General features: G+C 34.1%; 1 protein-coding gene across 2 annotated transcripts in view; it reads right to left on the bottom strand.

The window, feature by feature from the left end:
* The window catches only part of LOC148955112 (ectonucleotide pyrophosphatase/phosphodiesterase family member 5-like), a 38,263-nt gene extending 21,588 nt beyond the window's left edge, over positions 1-16,675 (bottom strand). For both annotated transcript variants that reach the window (XM_089100424.1, XM_089100432.1), the window contains exon 1: positions 16,309-16,675. In XM_089100424.1, the coding sequence (XP_088956550.1) occupies positions 16,309-16,662 (354 nt within the window). In that variant the 5' untranslated portion in view covers positions 16,663-16,675. The remainder of the gene's footprint in view (positions 1-16,308) is intronic.
* Between the last annotated feature and the right edge of the window lie 570 nt (positions 16,676-17,245).

Below are 17,245 nucleotides of genomic sequence, written 5' to 3'. Positions count from 1 at the left end.
TGCCAAATTTAATTAGAAGCTTATAGAAGGAGAGAGATGCATAGGTTTACAGATGATACTTTTAACATGGATTGCCCACTTAAAATTAGAAGAAATCGTGACACCAACTAATTTAAAGGAGGATACAAAAATTTCAGGCGGGATAGGATTAACAAAATGGAGCAGGGATTTAATAAAACTGGCATTATCATGTTTTAGAAGGGTTTCCTCTCATGTTCAAGTTCTAGGAAAACACGCAATAACATTGAGGATGCTCGCAGGAGCTCTCATTAAATTTTTATAGCAAGTTTCGACAACTGTAAGGTCATTGACAAATTTCCATCCGTTGGGATATTCCTTAGCCAAGCAAAAAAGAGTATGAAGAATAAACGTAGAAAGAATTGATTATGATTAAAAAAACGTAGAAAGAATTGATTATGTTTGGGCTTACTAGAAATATTCTAGTTCTAAACACGGAGGGTGCCTCAATATCTCGTGGGCCTTACCATTAGCCCACTATCTCTTATAACTTTCACATAATGTGCTTATTTTACTGTTATTTTCCAAGTAAATTCCTGCATAAATGCCTGACGCAACCGAAATACCCTACTTTATCAGAGGCAACGCTATAGCGTTGCCTATAGTAAAGGCGATACGGCTCCAATGTTTTATTAATTTTTTTTCCCAGAGGCACTTTATATGGAATGGGTCGTCGTAGGAACTTCTAAGGGGGCTCATTTAATTGGAGATCGAGAGTTCCAGTGCCGTTTTTAACGGTTAAAAGTGATTGGAAGGCAACTAACACCCCTTCGACACCCACCAATTCCCCAAACACACCCAATCAAAATTTTGAGATACTATTTTTTTCAGCGTAGTTGATTTCCAGATAGAAATTATGTTTTGAGGAGGGCACTCTCCCACAGCCCTCAGGGCAAGGGTTGTGAATTATGCCCTGGGGGCATATAAGGTTTTTATAGAAAGCTTTGTCGTAGAAACTTCAAAAAGGACTCATTCGATTGGAAATTCAAAGGGCTAATGCCCTTTTTAATAGTCCAAAGTGATTGGAGGGCAACTAACCCCACTCTCGCGCCAACCTTTTCCCCAAAAACATCCCATCAAAATTTTCAGATAGCCATTTTGTTCAACGTAGTTAAAAATTCAGGAAATTAGGTCTTTGAGGATAACAACCCACCCACAGCCCTCAGGACAAGGATTGTAAGTTATGCCCTGGGGGCATATAAGGTTTTTATAGAAAGCGTTGTCGTTGTCGAAACTTCAGAAAGGGCTCATTCGATTGGAAATTTAAATGGCTAGTTCACTTTTTAATAGTCGAAAGTGATTGCTCATTTGATTGGAAATTGAAAGTTCAAGTTCAATTTTTAAGAGTCAAGAGAGTTAAAGGCTACTAGCCCGTCCACGCCCTTTTTCCCCAAACCCATCAACTGCAAATTTTGAGACAGCCAGTGTTTTTGGAAACTGTTCAAAAATTAGATAAAAAAAACTCCCCCCAAGGCACTGGGGATAGGCGTTGTAAGTGTTGTCCTGGGGTCATATATGGTTCTTATGAAAGGGATGCTCGTATAAATTTCAGAGTGGGCTCATTTGATTGAAAATTAAAATTTCTAGTTCAATTTTTAAGAGTCAAAAGATATCCAAGGGCAACTAGCCCCCGCCCCCGCCCCACACACACACCCTTTTTTCCCCAAGTCCATCCTATAAAATTTTCATAATAGCCATTTCATTAAAAATAGTTCAAAGGTCAGATAAGAAAAATTCCTGTGTCGACGCAACCCCCCAGGGCCTGGAGGCAGGCGTTATGAGTAATGCTATAGGGGCATACAAAGTTCTTATGGAAGGGATGCTCTTATAAACTTCGGAGAGGGCTCATTTGATTGGAAATTGAAAGTTCTGGTTCACTTTTTAAGATCAAAAAGAGATCAGAGGGAAACTACCTCCCCCCCCCCCCTTCAAGCCCGAACTGCATCAGAAAAAAATTGTGATATAGACATTTTGTTAAAAATAGTTCAAAGTTCAGATAACAAAAAAATCCGGTGTCGACACAACCCCCCAGGGCCCGGAGGTAGGCGTTGTAAGTTATGCCCTGGGGGTATATATGGTTGTTATGGAAGGGATGCTCGTATAAACTTCATAGACGGCTCATTTGATTGGAAATTGAAAGTTTTAATTCACTTTTTAAGAGTCAAAAGTGATTGGAGGGCCGCTAGCCCCCCACACTCCATTCATTTTTTTCCCAGATGCACTTCATATAGAAGGGGTCGTCGTATAAACTTCTAAAGGGGCTCATTCGATTGGACATCGAGAGTTCTAGTGCCCTTTTTAAGAGTCAAAAGTGACCGGAGAGCAACTAACACCCACAAGCCCTTTCGCGGTTCAGAGCTTTTTAATGTGCTAAAGGCGTTAGACAAGGAGGTCTCACTTCCCCCGCGCTTTTTAATAATTCAGTCGTTCCAGCTCAAAGTTCTATTAGGTCCACCTGTATTTACGGGGGTTTAGATGTCTCCTTACTTACATATGCTGATGATATCCTAAATCTGAGTCGCACTTTCTCTGGTTGTGAGAGCACTTTCTCGAAATTAAAACTAGAATATCAGCAGATTGGTTTAAGTTTTAATGTGGATAAAACTGTAGCTGTCGGTTTCAACCTCAAAGGATAGTCTGATAATTACTCCAACTTACTGAAACTTGTATCCCTCTCTCTAAAAGCCTTATTTACCTGGGAATGCCCATTGGAAATTCAATTAAGGAAACTATTAAGCTTGCCATTCAAAATCTTGAAAAAAAGACAATTATCCCAATAATTAGACAATTATTTTCCCTTCGACAATTATTGATAAAAGAGCAAAAGATTTTAAATCTTCCGCCAGTAAACTAAATCATGATTGGCCCTCTTTATTTTTATGAGTTTTTTTATGTCTTTTGATTTATGTCTTATCTTGTGATTATGATATATGATTTGTGATTATGACTGTGATTATCATGATTGTAAAAACTACTAATTTTTGTTCAGTGTATAAGTTTTCTTGTCTTTTTTCTTTTGGTTCTCTTATGTACTTTGTCATTTAGGGCACTGGCGCCCTTTTCTGTTTTGAAAGGTTATGATAAATTGAATTGAATTCAATTTAAGTTTCGCTCGTTTAAGATGTATTTTATTCATTTACATAAATATCTATTGTATGTTTGTTTGCATTGATTGTTTATTTAATTTCTGTTCGTTTTAAGTTTCATTTATACTTCAATAGGAAAATATTTTTTTTTGTTTTAAGCTTGATTTTCACATTAAATCTAAGCATTACTCACTTTAAGATCTATTTATTCATTTATATTATTACTTGTTGTATGTTTTTGCTATGACTGTTTATTTAATTTCTGTTCGTTTTGGGTTTCATTTATTCTTTAATTTCTGGCCGTTTTGAGTTTGAATTTTAAAAGGTATTTGTATCTGCTGATCTTAAGTTTAAAATGGCTTTTACTTTTCTTTGAAAAAATTATTTTTCGGAAAGTTTTTTTTTTTAATTAATTTTTTTGAAGACTTTACATCAACAGCCTATTATGAGCTATAACGAACCAATAACGAGCCTATAGTGAACTACTAACAATTAGCAAAGTAATCCAAATTAAATCTCTATCTTTCATGTGGGAGAAAGAAAAACTAAATCAATGCAACTCAACTAAATCAACACATAAGAAAAAAAAAAAAAAAAAAACTCAAATGAAAAACTGTTGCCCATTATTCAAAACCAGCAGAAGCCATGCCACAAGAGAGGCTGTACACAAGGCAAACACAATCAAAACAAAATTTCAAGGCCAGGCATGTGAATCCCATCTTATAAAAATAATATATTTAAAAACATAATTCATCAAGAGATTAAAAACAAAATTAAATTCTTAATCCAGCAATTTGACTTGCTTGGCTAAATCTCATGTAGTATTGAGAGATGCATAGTTTGTTTTGTATGTAAAATATAGTGTTTCTGAGGTAGGATAAGAGATATACTGAAAATGGATACAGCAAGCCAGATTGGCCAAATTCGCATGTAAGAGTCAGTAAAGACAGCAAAAGGAAAAAAAACAGATATAATAGAGCTGGTTAGAAAAAAAAAAATCAAAATCTCAAAAAGATTGTCAAGAAACGAACCTGTGGTGCCATCATGACAAAAAGAAAAGGCTCACGTCTGTAGTTAGAAGAGAAGTGACAATGAGAATCCATATATAGAAGCCTGCCGCGTGCTGAGGGCCAGGGCCCGGCGGCAAAACCGCCGTGCTCCCGGTACTCTACTATATATGGGGTACAATTTCTTCTAAATCTTTCTGTAGAAAATTTATTGGGATAAAAACAGGATTTTTGTTGAGCCAGAGAAAGAGAAACGAGGTAAAAAAAAAAAAGGAGGGAGGGAGGGAGAATTAGCCAGGGAAAAGAAATCTGCCTCGGAGTTATGGAGGGCAATATTCGAAAACGCAAGAAAAAAAATCTGCTCGCTTTTCCTCAGTGGTTGGTGACCATATTGGCTTTCTAAAGCAGGCCTTTTTCCAGCCTTCCTAACAAAAACCATTATAACCAATTTACCCAAAAAATTGTGTTTCAGCCAGATAAAAGACAACTGTTACTAGTAATTGTCAATGAAATTCTTCAACAATTGGATACACTGACAAGGATATCGTTGATTGATTTCAAGAGAAAAATTCAAACGGTAAAATTAAAGCTTGCAAATTCCATTATTTAAGGAATAACTGTGGAAAGTGTCATGCATATTTTGGAGTCTGAAATGTCGTTTTTAATCTCTATTGACAATTGAAGGTCTTATTTTGAATTTTTTACCTAACTAGCATGTTTTTACAAATTACTAGTAAAACATTTTTGTTAGTTAATGATGAAGTGTTTGTGATCTAACAGAAAATTTTTAGTAATAGTTGAGGCAGTAGAAACTGGACTTATGTTTGAAATCTTTGACATTTCGACTAAATTAGGATATTGTACATGTTATTCTGATGTTCCATTATTACTATTATTTATTTTAAAACCCGGCCATAAAAAAGAAAGAAAGAGGGAGCATAAAAAATTCATCAAATTTTTCTATAAATCCCTGTGATACACCGAAGACCGAGGATACCCGAGGATGGTCGAAACACCGAAGACCGAGGATGGTCGAAACACGCGCATTATATACAGACTTATTTTTCTACAGATAAAAAAAAAGAAACAAGTTTTTTCAACTGAAATTAAGGAGCAACACTAAAACTTAAAACGAACAGAAATTATTACGTACAGTGGGGGGGGGGGGGTTGCCCCCACCTGAACACCTTGCTCTTCACACTAAAGTGTTTTATTATTTTTTAAAAAGCTTCTTAATGTCCTAATTAAACGACCCTTGTGTTTCAGGAGTCGTTCTTAAAGAATTGGGACAAAAGTTAAACTTTGGAAAAAAAAACAAACAAACAAATAAACAAGCACTTGTGATCTTTTTTCCGGCAAAAAAAATAAAAATAAAATAAAATTCCACCTTTTCATAGACAAGAGCTTGAAACCTCTACAGTAGGGTACGCTGAATCTGATGGTGTGACTGCCATTAAGATTCTTTTACTTTTAGGGGGTGTTCCCTCTTTTTTGAAGATCAGGCAAATTTTCGAAGGCTCGTAACTTTTGATATATCTAATGGTACTGGAATTCTGTTTTTTAGAGTTTAGGTTACAATTGAGGTAGCTTTAGTTTACTGCATTGCTCCTTTCTTGCAGTTTGTTCCCACAAACTGTTTGATATAACAGGGTAGCTAAGCTGAATTTTCCAACAAGATAAGAGTTGCGAGTCCACGGGGGGAAATGTAGGAGATATTTTGCAAAACAGAAGAAAACTGAACAAAATCCAGGCTTATCAGTTTTAGTAAACATTTTCGTAAATGGTGCTATGTACAAATAATGTGGTACTTTTTGAGCCTATACAATTCTAATGTTTGTCAATGCATTAAAAAAAGCTTCAGTTAAAACAACAAAATGCTCATATACTTCAGTTTTATATACTTCATCATTAATTATATACTTCAGTTAAACAACATGTGCATGCTTCAGTTAAAACTTCAGTCAAACAGTTTGTGGTAACAAACTGTAATTAAGGAGCAACTTGGCTCAATCGTAACCAAAACTCTAACAGACGGAATTTTAATATCAATAGATACATCAAAAGAATCAAATTATTATGCTGATTCTAAATACATAAAATTAATTAAGTTTAGTGTTACCCATCAAAAGTTACGATCCTGAGAAAATTTGCCTGATTTTTGAAACAGGGTGAAAATACCTCTTAAAATTAAAGGAATTTTAATGAAAATCACACCATCAGATTCAGTGTACCATAGAAACCTGATGTAGAAGTTTCAAACTCCTATCTGTAAAAATGTGGAATTTTGCTATTTTTGCCAGAAGACAGATCACGGATGCGTGTTTTTTTTTTGTTTTTTTTTTCAGGGGTGTTTGTATCGAAATAATGGTCCTAGAAGATCGGGAGAGGGTGCATTTTAACGGAAATTAAAAGTTACAGTGCCCTTTTTAAGTGATCAAAAAGGTTGGAGGACAACTGGGCGCCTACTACACCCATTTTTCCCGAAAATTATCTGATCAAAATTTTGAGATAGCCATTTTGTTCAGTATAGTTGAAAGATCAAATATTTATGTCTTTAGGGTAAAACGGTCCCCCGCAGTCCGTGGGGAGAGGCCTGTAAGTTAGGAAATTTGCCCATTGTTACGCATAGTATTTGTTATTGGGAAGTATACAAACAATTTTTTTTTTTTGGGGGGGGGGTGCTTGGGTGGATTTCTATAGGGAGAATCTACCATGGGGAGGGAAATTTCTGGAGGGGGGGTGAGTATTCCAGGGGAAATGTTACACTGGGGGGATATGAGAGAATTACTATACGAAATTCTTTTTAATTGTCTCACATTCTCTTTGCCAAGTTTTTGATGTGAAGATGTTCCGGAGGAATTATACAGGGGCTTTTTTCCGCGTGTTTTGATTTCTCGGAAATAATTTCCACGGAAGGGGACATTTCTGGAGTAACTGAGAAACCAATTAGAGATTGAAGTCTTATTCAAATGAAACAATGCTAAGAAGAATTTTTCAGGCTGAATAGTGCGCAATCAATATTACATGAAAGGGGGATTCTCAGCGAGGATTTGACTGTCTGGAGGGAATGTGACAAGGAGGGGGGTGAACTTTACATTGGATGGAATTTCCACGGAGGAGTTTTTCGTGATGGGGAGAGGTATATTATATTTCATAGAGGGTGAGCCAGCTTTACTTTACATTATTTGAAAAACGAACAGAAATTATTCGATATATGAAGGGTTGCCCCCTCCTCAATACCTTGCTCTTTACTCTAAAGTGTGATCATTTGTCCCAATTTTTAAGAGCGTCTAATGAAACACGGGGGCCGTTTAATTAGAATAAGAAGCTTTTTTAAAAGTGCTAACAGCTATAGCGTACAGAGCAAGGTATTGAGGAGGAGGCAATCCTTCATATATGGAATAAATTTGCCAAAATTAATAGGCAATTTTTTTTTTTTTTTCATGTATGGTGAGCCAAATTTGAACCTGCATTAGCTGAAAAACGTTCCGAGATTAAATTTTAAAAAAGCAAGTTTTTTATAACTGAAAGAAAGGAGTGACATTAAAACTTGAAACGAGCTGAAATTATTCCGCATATGAAAGGGGCTATCCCCTCCTTAACGCCACGCTCTTTACGCTACAGTTTTTATTGTTTCAAAAAGTAGAGTTGTGACAAAGAGTCAAACTTTAGCGTAAAGAGTCAGCCATTGAGGATGGGGCAGCCCCTTTCATATACGGAATAATTTATGCTCGTTTTAAGTTTTAATGTTGCTCCTTACTTTCAGTAAAAAAAACTTGCTTTTATTTATTTAATTTATACAACAAAACTTCAGTTATTCAATTGTACCAAAGCCTAAATAACATATTTCTTACTTTATACTGTTTCCCAAGAACAGTGTTTATAAATATAAAGTTTTTGCCATGACAATGGAAACCTTTCCCCCTCATCTGATAAGGCCAGATATAGTCATAGGGCATATACGAAAGCTCGGTTACACAAAACAGTAGATAATAGATTCATTCCTTTATAATATTAAATTAAAAAACAAGTTTTTTAAACTGAAAGTAAGGAGCGACATTAAAACTTAAAACGAACAGAAAATTATTCCGTATATGAAAGGGGCTGTCCCCTCCTCAACGCCTCGCTCTTTACTCTAAAGTTTTTTCATTTTTTTTTTTTAAATAAAAGTTGTGAGACAGAGTCAAACTTTAGCGTAAAGAGCGAAGCGTTGAGGAGGGGACAGTCCCTTTCATATACAGAATAATTTCTGTTCGTTTTAAGTTTTAATGTCGCTCCTTACTTTCAGTTTAAAAAACTTGTTTTTTTTTAATTTAATTTCTGATCGTTTTTTAGTTAATGCATCTTTTGTTTTGGCTCGCCATCATTGAATAATTAAACAAAATTTGCATAAAAATTTTACCTTTCTTTTGCTAAATGGCTGTCTCTAAATTTGGTTCTGACGTAATTTACAAATTAACTTACGTAACGAATTTCTATATTCGTATATTTTTCTTCTGGCAAAAAATAAAAAGTTGCAGATTTTTGCAGATATGAGCTTGAAACCTATGTTATAGGGTTTTCTGATACGCCGAATCTGCCTGTGTGATTTTCATTAAAATTTTTTCACTTTTAGGGGATGTTTCCTCCCTCTTTAAAAAATTCGAGAAATTTTCTCAGGCTCGTAGCCTTTGATGAGTAATACTAAACTTAATAAAAATCATATATTTAGAATCTGCATTATAAGCCCATTCTTTTAATACATTTATTGACATCAAAGTTCCGTTTTTAAAAGTTTCGATTACTATTGAGTCGTATTGCTTGTTTTATTTATTGTTTTTTTATTACGTATATGTTATTACGTATATGATGGGGTTCTCCCCTTAGTCAATACCGCGCTCTTTACGTTAAAAGTTAAAAAAAATTTTTAATTCAAAAACCCCTGAATCACAAAGGCCGTTTAATTAGAATAGATAGCTCTTTTGAAAGCACTAAAAAAACTGTAGCGTAAAGAGCGAGGTATTGACTTGGGGGAGAACCCCCTCCTATAGGTCATAATTTCTGTTCATTTTAAGTTCTAATGTTGCTTCTTACTTTCAGTTGAAAAAAACTTGTTTTTTTTAATTTAATTTCTGATCTTTTTTTAAATAATGCTGGGAAGTCCGGCGTCCCCTTCATAGCAATGTCCCTTCCCCCATGAAAACTTCCTTCATGGAAAGATCCTCCCACATAACCCCCGACCGACCCCCCCCACTACCAGAAAAACCTCCCCTGATAACGTCTGTATACTTCCCAATAACCAATACTATATGTTAACATTGGGTAAAGTTCATAACTTTCAGCCCTCCCCTTGGGAACTTCGGGGTATTAAGTCATCCTAAAAGACATACTTATAATATTTTCGAACATGCTGAACAAAATGGCTATCTCAAAATTTTGATCAGGTGACTTTGGGGAAAAAATGAGCATGGGAGGGGGCCTAGTTGCCCTCCATTTTTTTTAGTCACCTAAAAAGGGCACTAGAACTTTTAATTTCCATTCCAACGAGCCCTCCCACGATATTCTAGGACCACTGGGTCGATACGATCACCCCTGGGAGAAAAAAAAACAAAAAAACAAACAAACAAATAAACACCCATGATCTTTCTTCTGGCAAAAAATGCAAAATTCCACATTTTTGTAGATAAGAGCTTGAAACCTCTACAGTAGGGTTCCCTGATACGCTGAATATGATGGTGTGATTTTCATCAAGGTTCTATAACTTTTAGGGGGTCTTTCCCCCTTTTTTTGAAAATCAGCCAAATTTTCTCAGGCGCGTAAATTTTGATAGGTAACACTAAACTTGATGAAAATTATATATTTGAAATCAACATAAAAATCTAATTCTTCTGATGTATCTATTGGTATCAAAATTCCGTTTTTTAGAGTTTCGGTTACCATTGAGCTGGGTCGCTCCTTACTTACAGTTTGTTACCACAAACTGTTTGATGTAGCATATTCAAACTGTATTTTCAGGGTTACCTCAATTTTTTAAAACTACCCAAAGCAATTCAAGCTTCCCACTGTTCATCTCTAGCCTACATGTTTCTGTATTTTGAAAGTATGTAGGCCTATTCCTCTTAATTCAAAAATAAAAATGTTGTTTAAAATTTCCAAGAATTTTCTCAGATTTTCTTGAAAGCTATTGAACCTTTGGAATAGTCTACTTAGTTATTTGTGAAACTCTGACTACAAATATTTTTTAATATGGAAACATACAAAAAGAGAACAATTGAAAAACATGGATTAAATTCAAAGGGATCTTTTGTATTTCTGCATTTCATGAAGTAAGAGTTTTGTTATTACAGTGTTTTCTTCAGAATTTTTATGTATAATCTAGGGCTTTATCTGGCCCCATTTGAGAGGTGGGGTGCAACTCTCATGGCAAAAATCATTATATCTAGAAAGTGCACTCTTTTGTTATTACACTATCTCCTTCAAACTGGAACTGAACATACATTATTGTCAACAAAATTAATGGCAAACACTACTATTAAACAAAAACAGAAATGCAAGTTTTAGGAGTCTGGACTTCTGGCAAGCTATTGACATCTACTTTCAGGCCACTGAAATTTACATTAGGGATTTCAATATTAAATTTTTGAATTTTGAAATGATATATAGGCTATTATACTTGTTGAATTTTAATGGACTAAAAGTTATCCAGCTTTTATTTAAAGTAAAAAATATGTTTTTACTGCCTGGTACCTAGTACATTACTTTATCTATGAAAAATAATTTCTTTGATCACACTGCCTTTTAAATTTTCATCTATTTGTTTAAATTAATATGTCAAACAAGTGTTAGATGACTAATCAAATGGTTTAACTCTTTTGTTTATTAAAGTCTTTGGTTTAGAAAAGTAATTGTTATAAAATGGATATTAGCAGCTTCACAGAAGGAAACATGCTAATATAATATAAGTAGTCTATTAGATTCCTTATTTTATGATTTTTCAAAATATCACATTCCCATTTGTAATGACATACCCCAATGCACTCCTTGTGGTCCCAGAAATAGTCCTAGGACATATACAAAACTAAAAAAAAAAAAAAAAAAAAAAAAAATAAAAACAATAAAATTCTTACTTAATATGTGACATGTTTGTATTAATATGATTATCTTATTTCCTTCCATTTTTATTTATATTTGTAAATAGTAATTTATCTAACTCAATCCTATTGCAATGACACAGGCCTTATATTTTTTACAGGTCTAGAATACAATTACCTATTAACAAAAAACAAACAACACACCACAAGATGAAAAACAACATGGGAAAAGGTAAATATATATATTTAAGATTCCATAACTGAGGTAGGGACAAGATGAGCCTGCTACTAAATGCCTTTTTTATGCTCTATCTAAATAAAATAATTACTTCACTTGCAAATCCAATTCAAAGCACATTAATGAGCCCTAGAGTGACACCTAACTCCTTATTTTTGGCACAAGACATGGGTTAAGAAAAGTGGTTAACATCATACCAACAATTATAAATCAATTCTTTCCAGGTCATATAGGCCAATTCAACGGACACTGATTAAAAGCAGTGAAATTCACATACTTAACAATTAACAACCTTAGATCATTTTATACATCACATCAGTCTGCCATAACAAAAAAACAAGAGAATAAAAGCAAGGATGGGGATTTATAAAGCCAACAAAAATACTGGATGCAACACAATGGATATTTTGAGAAGACAACTGCTTCCCTTCTTCAGAGATTTTGCAGAAATTCTCAAAAAATCAAGTGCAAATTCTATGAGCAAAAATGCAAACCATTTAGACCAGAAAAAACATATAATAAAGGACAAAAGCAAACCATGTGGAAATCAAAACAAGACAAAAATCTAACTCGGAAAAGTTAAAGAGCTAACAACACAGAAGAAAATGAGAGGTAAAATAAAAACAATAATGAATTAAAAACAATAAACCCAAATCAAAAAAGGTCAGCAACTTGCCCAAAATCTAACTTGTCTAATATTGCTGAAGAAGGGAAGCAGTTATCTTCTCAATTTTGTTTTCTTATCTTTTGTTTTTTTGTGATTGACACATACTTTAGTACTGACAATATTTGATAATACTTTGTTTACTTTGGAGATCAAAAGAGGGATTGGGAGACTAAGAAAAACAAGTGTCTGCCCTCTGGACAGGCTATACTTTTTCCCCTTGTTAATAATTTCAATTGTTTCCTTTCAGCACCCCAGTCTATCCTTTTCAATGATATTACCAGTTCTGGGCAATTTCCACAAAAGTGGAAGCAGGGTTTCATAATACTCTTAAAGAAATTGGAAAGCTGGGTTTTGAAGGTTTTTACCCTATTTCTCTCACTCTTATATTGTTGAACTGAATGAAATATTCCTTGCTGACAGGCTTAGAGAACAAAACCAAGCTTTTACTGACCTGAAGGAAATTGGGAACCTCAAATCCAATTTAACATCCCATTAACTTGATCATCTTGTGATTACCATTGGAAAAAATCTTGAAAAAACTGACACTTTAATTTCCATTGACCTCCAAAAAGCATTTAATCTTGTCAATCACAACATATTAGTAGACAAACTTGTCACTGAATTTAATTTTAATTCTTCCCTGGTAAAATTGATAGCCTCTTTCCTAGTAGATAGACCAAAAGTAGTTAAATATCAGAATCATTATTATAATCCTCTTCCTGTCCACAATGGAGTACCCCAAGGTACTCTCCTATGCCCCTCCTTTTCTCAGTCATGAGTTAACAGCCTGCTTAAGGAATTTGTAGACAAAATGATATATATTGATGACTTCATAATCATTGAAATTTCCTATAGAACTTTATTGAGTGACCCTATGAGCATGCTCAAGGACATTGCACAAGATAGCTCATACTTGGACATGAGAGTAAACTTTTCTAAATTTGTGATAATACCAATTTGTTTCCTTAGTTCCTACCCCATTTGGTGAAGGTATATATTAACAAAATATTCAGATAGCCAGAAACAAACTTACCTCTACAATCAGAATTTGATCCCAAATCCAGAAATGACACTCATTTATGTTGAAATTTAAGTTTAAGCCTTTTACAGACCCTCAAAGATGATACAATTTCTCTTATTTTAGATACAGCTCATATACCTGTGATAGCATAAACCTTGTCAAAACCAGTTTACCCACAATTTGAATTGACCTTAATAAAATTGAGAATCAATAAATGCATGGGATATATATAATACAAGCTCTATATTTGGGTAAGGTTAGAAAGGTTAAATTAAAACTGAATGTGCAATGAAAACAAATGTCATATTTGGATTCAGAATGAAATTCTGTTTATAGAGGTAAGTTTGTGAATACAGATATATAAGCTGTACCTAAAATAACAGAAAAAGGTATAATCTTTGAGGGTCTGTAAAGGGCTTAAAATTAAATTCACAATGGAAATGAATATCATACTTGGGTCAAGGATGAAATTATCGATTATAAAGATAAGTTTGTTTCTTGGCTATCTGAATACTCTGTTAATATATACCTTTACCCCCCCCCCTTTTCTTAATCCTTTCCCTCCTGAAATCTCTGTGTCCTCCTTTAAATGACTTGACATCATAATTCCTGTTAACTTAAAGTGGGGTATCTATGTTAAAAATTTCATCCATAAAGCTAATGCATCCATTTCTATCCTTCAGCTTTTAGGTGAATTTTGCATCCCCTCTTCTTATTCCTTAAGGATTTATAATTACTTTGCCCACCCTCATCTCAAATATGTTTCTCCAGTTGGGCACCCTGGCATTTCCAAAAAAGAGGCAGATACAATTTATTCTATCCAAAAAAGAGCCCTGCAAATAATTTTCAAAAAATGGTATAGTCAAATAAGTCTCTCCTTCTAAAAAAGACTGCATTAGAAATGCCTCAGTACAGGAAAGGGATGTTGTGCTACCATTTTTTCTAAAATGCAACAACAAACCCTCACATGGAACATATTGTTCCAAAAAGATACTACCTATCCAAATTCCTCTCTCCTTAGCCTGTTTCCCAGCTTGTTCATACCTTGTCCCCTGTTTGGTGCCATACAACCAGATATGATAAAACCATTGTACTCTACATTTAAAAAAAATAAACCAAACATCTAGATAGTTTCCCTTTTTTGTTATTTGGTACAGATGCTGCCAATATTCTTTATTTGTTAGCTTGTTTTTTCTCTTCTTTTTTAAATATCTCTTTGAATATATTTTTTGTATTTGTGTTTATCTATTTTTGTTTTATCAACTTTTACCTGTTTTTATCTTTGTAACACTTTATGACTCATCTCAGTTTGAACATTGATTAATGAATAGATTTTCATTTTGACATTCGTTTAGTTTTTGTTGCATTTTAGGTCTTTGGTTTGTTCTGTTTTTTATTAATTGACACCAAAACATTATTGCTTTCAATATTATTCGGGGCTTGTGATAGCAATTTTTGATATAAACATCTTATCTAACTTATCTTTGTGTTTTTTTTGACCTGCCAAAAGCATTAAACCTATATCTGACAATGAAAGAATTTCAAACCTTTTGGGTAACAATTAATATGTATACAGATGATGTGTGAATATGAAAACAAGTAAAAGGGCTATTTATGCAACCACAGAGAGAGGGGGAGAATTTGTGAGTAAAAAAATTAATATTTTTGGAAAGATCATAAAAACAGGCATCAATTAATGTGTTCACCTTGTCTCCTTGTCCACCTTAGTTATGAATCTTTGAATATATAAGGTAAACTTCTAGACAAGCTACTTTTGGCTATCTTGGAAAGGGGTTATGATAAGAAAGTGAAAATTTCAGGATTGGATCAACAGACTAAAGAAGGTGCTTCAATGTATCTAACTTCACTCCTTCTCCCTTTAGAGGGCACTGACCTATGATGACCTTTAAAATTTGTGGGCTATAAAAATAAAACCTTGGAAAATAGATCTTCTGCTTGAATGAAGCACAAGAAATGTATTTTCAGCTTCATACATCTCCTCAATATCAATTTATGAAGTTTCAAAGATCTACAAATACATTTCCTAAATTTAGAAAAAAAAACCTATTGATATGGCTTAAAATTCTGCTCAAATAACAGGAAGTGCATTTTCAAAACAAAATCCAGCAAAACAGGAACTGAAACCTGCCAAGGCAAATTTCCAAGACTTAGAAATCAGAATAGGGTTAATGTAGAAGCTTGAAGACACCTTCATTGAGTATTTTTTATGGCCCTGGATTCATTACTGAAAGTTTCATTTTCCTAACCCAACCCCTTTCCAAGACAGCAAAGAATAGCTTGTCTAGAATTTTACCATAGCCTAGGGTAAAAGACCAGTATCCAATTGAGCAAAATTATTTAAAACTTAAAACCTCATATCTTGTTATCAAATTAGAGTTGAAAAGGTTTGTATAGGCCAATGAATAGCTAAAAATCCAAGCAATGCAACAACATGGGTGTTTTTAAAATTATTTAAGATTATTCACTTAAAATTATTAGTTTATTGACTTACCAAGAAAGACCTCTTTTTGGACATACCAATTATCCTATTTTAATGTATATCCTTTTAGTGTTTCAGTATTATGCACATATTAATAAAAAGCTGATTGTCTTCTGATTCTAAAATTCTAAATCTCATTTATTTATTTTAGTTCTGTAAATCACAGATAATACACGTGTGTTTCTATCATTTCACTTGCTTGTCAAATCAGAGATCACATATTGGATTTATTAGGACAAATTACTCCCACTGGGCTGGCTCTAGTGAGAGATGATTGAGTCTACACTTGCATTGTGTCATATAGGCTATGTATAAGAAAATATACTATTTAGGGCTATATCTTAGACCATTTGATGGGAATGGGGATTGCACTGTCACAAATCTGATAACTAGAATTAGCATAAAAAGGATAGGCCAATATTGGTGCCAATTTCATTAGCATGTTTGCTTTTCTACAGCCACTAGTGCTCACTGTTACCAAGGAATTTCGCACCAAGATTTGGCTTACACATAATTGTCATAGTAGTCAATATTATATATGGAAAGAATGTTGAGTGGGGATACAAATGATAGGCTACCCCTTCTATAGCCTACTGTTGTATTCAGAAAAGAATATTAGGCTACACCAAGACTACTAGAAACCATTTTCCCTCAGTGTAAAGCACCTCTTATAAAGTGAAATCTCTTATTTGAGTACCTACCCAAATTGGTGTTATAGTTTGAATTCCCCATTGCCAAAATGAAGCATCCTTTGCACTGAGGTCCCTTTTCAATATTTTATCATAGAAAACATTATTCATAATTCCGTGAGTTTCAGCAGAAACACCTGTTACAGACGTAAAATGATTCACCAGTGTCTTTGTTGCAAAGGTGTTAATAATGTAAGGTGCTTTAACTCCATTGTCAGCAATGCCTTCAATATTAGCCAGATTGGTTTTCTCAAGGTAATCATGTCGAAATCCATCAAAAGATATTAAAATCAACTGATTTGTGGCATTAGCCACATGAAAAATTGAAAGAACATAAAAAACAAAATATGCTTCAGTATTTTTCATGTGCTAGCCACAATTTGAAATTCCCTCAAACTAGGGTTGCCAAACTTTTAGGAACAAAAGTCCAAATCAGCCAAAAATGTTCACTTTTATGGTGCCCCTCTAAAAAATTAGCCAATATACAGGGTTAAAAGTGAAAAGACAAGGCCGATTGAAATAAATTCGCTTGAGTTATACTCGATAGAAACTGGCCAAAAGCGTTTGACAAAAAATCACAGCTTAAAGTATAGAATATAAAACAGAAACATTCGCTAGCGGCTATAAATAAAATTGAGCCGCAACACAGCTTTTCTGTGAAACTCCTTTCTTTCTATGACAGCAGTGTAATAATAGCCATATGCACACGGCTACATGCCACAAGGATTTACGCGGAACGTGCCAGCAGGGAATGACCATTCACTTCTTGTTTCCAGCCTTCTCAGCGGCCTTGGTGACTTTGCCACTAGCAGTAGGTGGGTCCTTGAAGTTGACCGACTTGATGACAAACGTTAAACGTAAGATGGAAGAAAAAGATGGATTCGATAGTTCTAGAATACCACATTGGTTAAGACTTTAGGTCCTATTCCTATTCGGTTGATAAATGGTG

This window comes from Artemia sp. Qi Xiang Cuo, chromosome 2, assembly GCF_049724085.1.
Source record: "Artemia sp. Qi Xiang Cuo chromosome 2, ASM4972408v1, whole genome shotgun sequence".
In the NCBI taxonomy this organism is placed as follows: domain Eukaryota; kingdom Metazoa; phylum Arthropoda; class Branchiopoda; order Anostraca; family Artemiidae; genus Artemia; species Artemia sp. Qi Xiang Cuo.
This window is presented reverse-complemented; position numbering and strand designations above follow the sequence as displayed.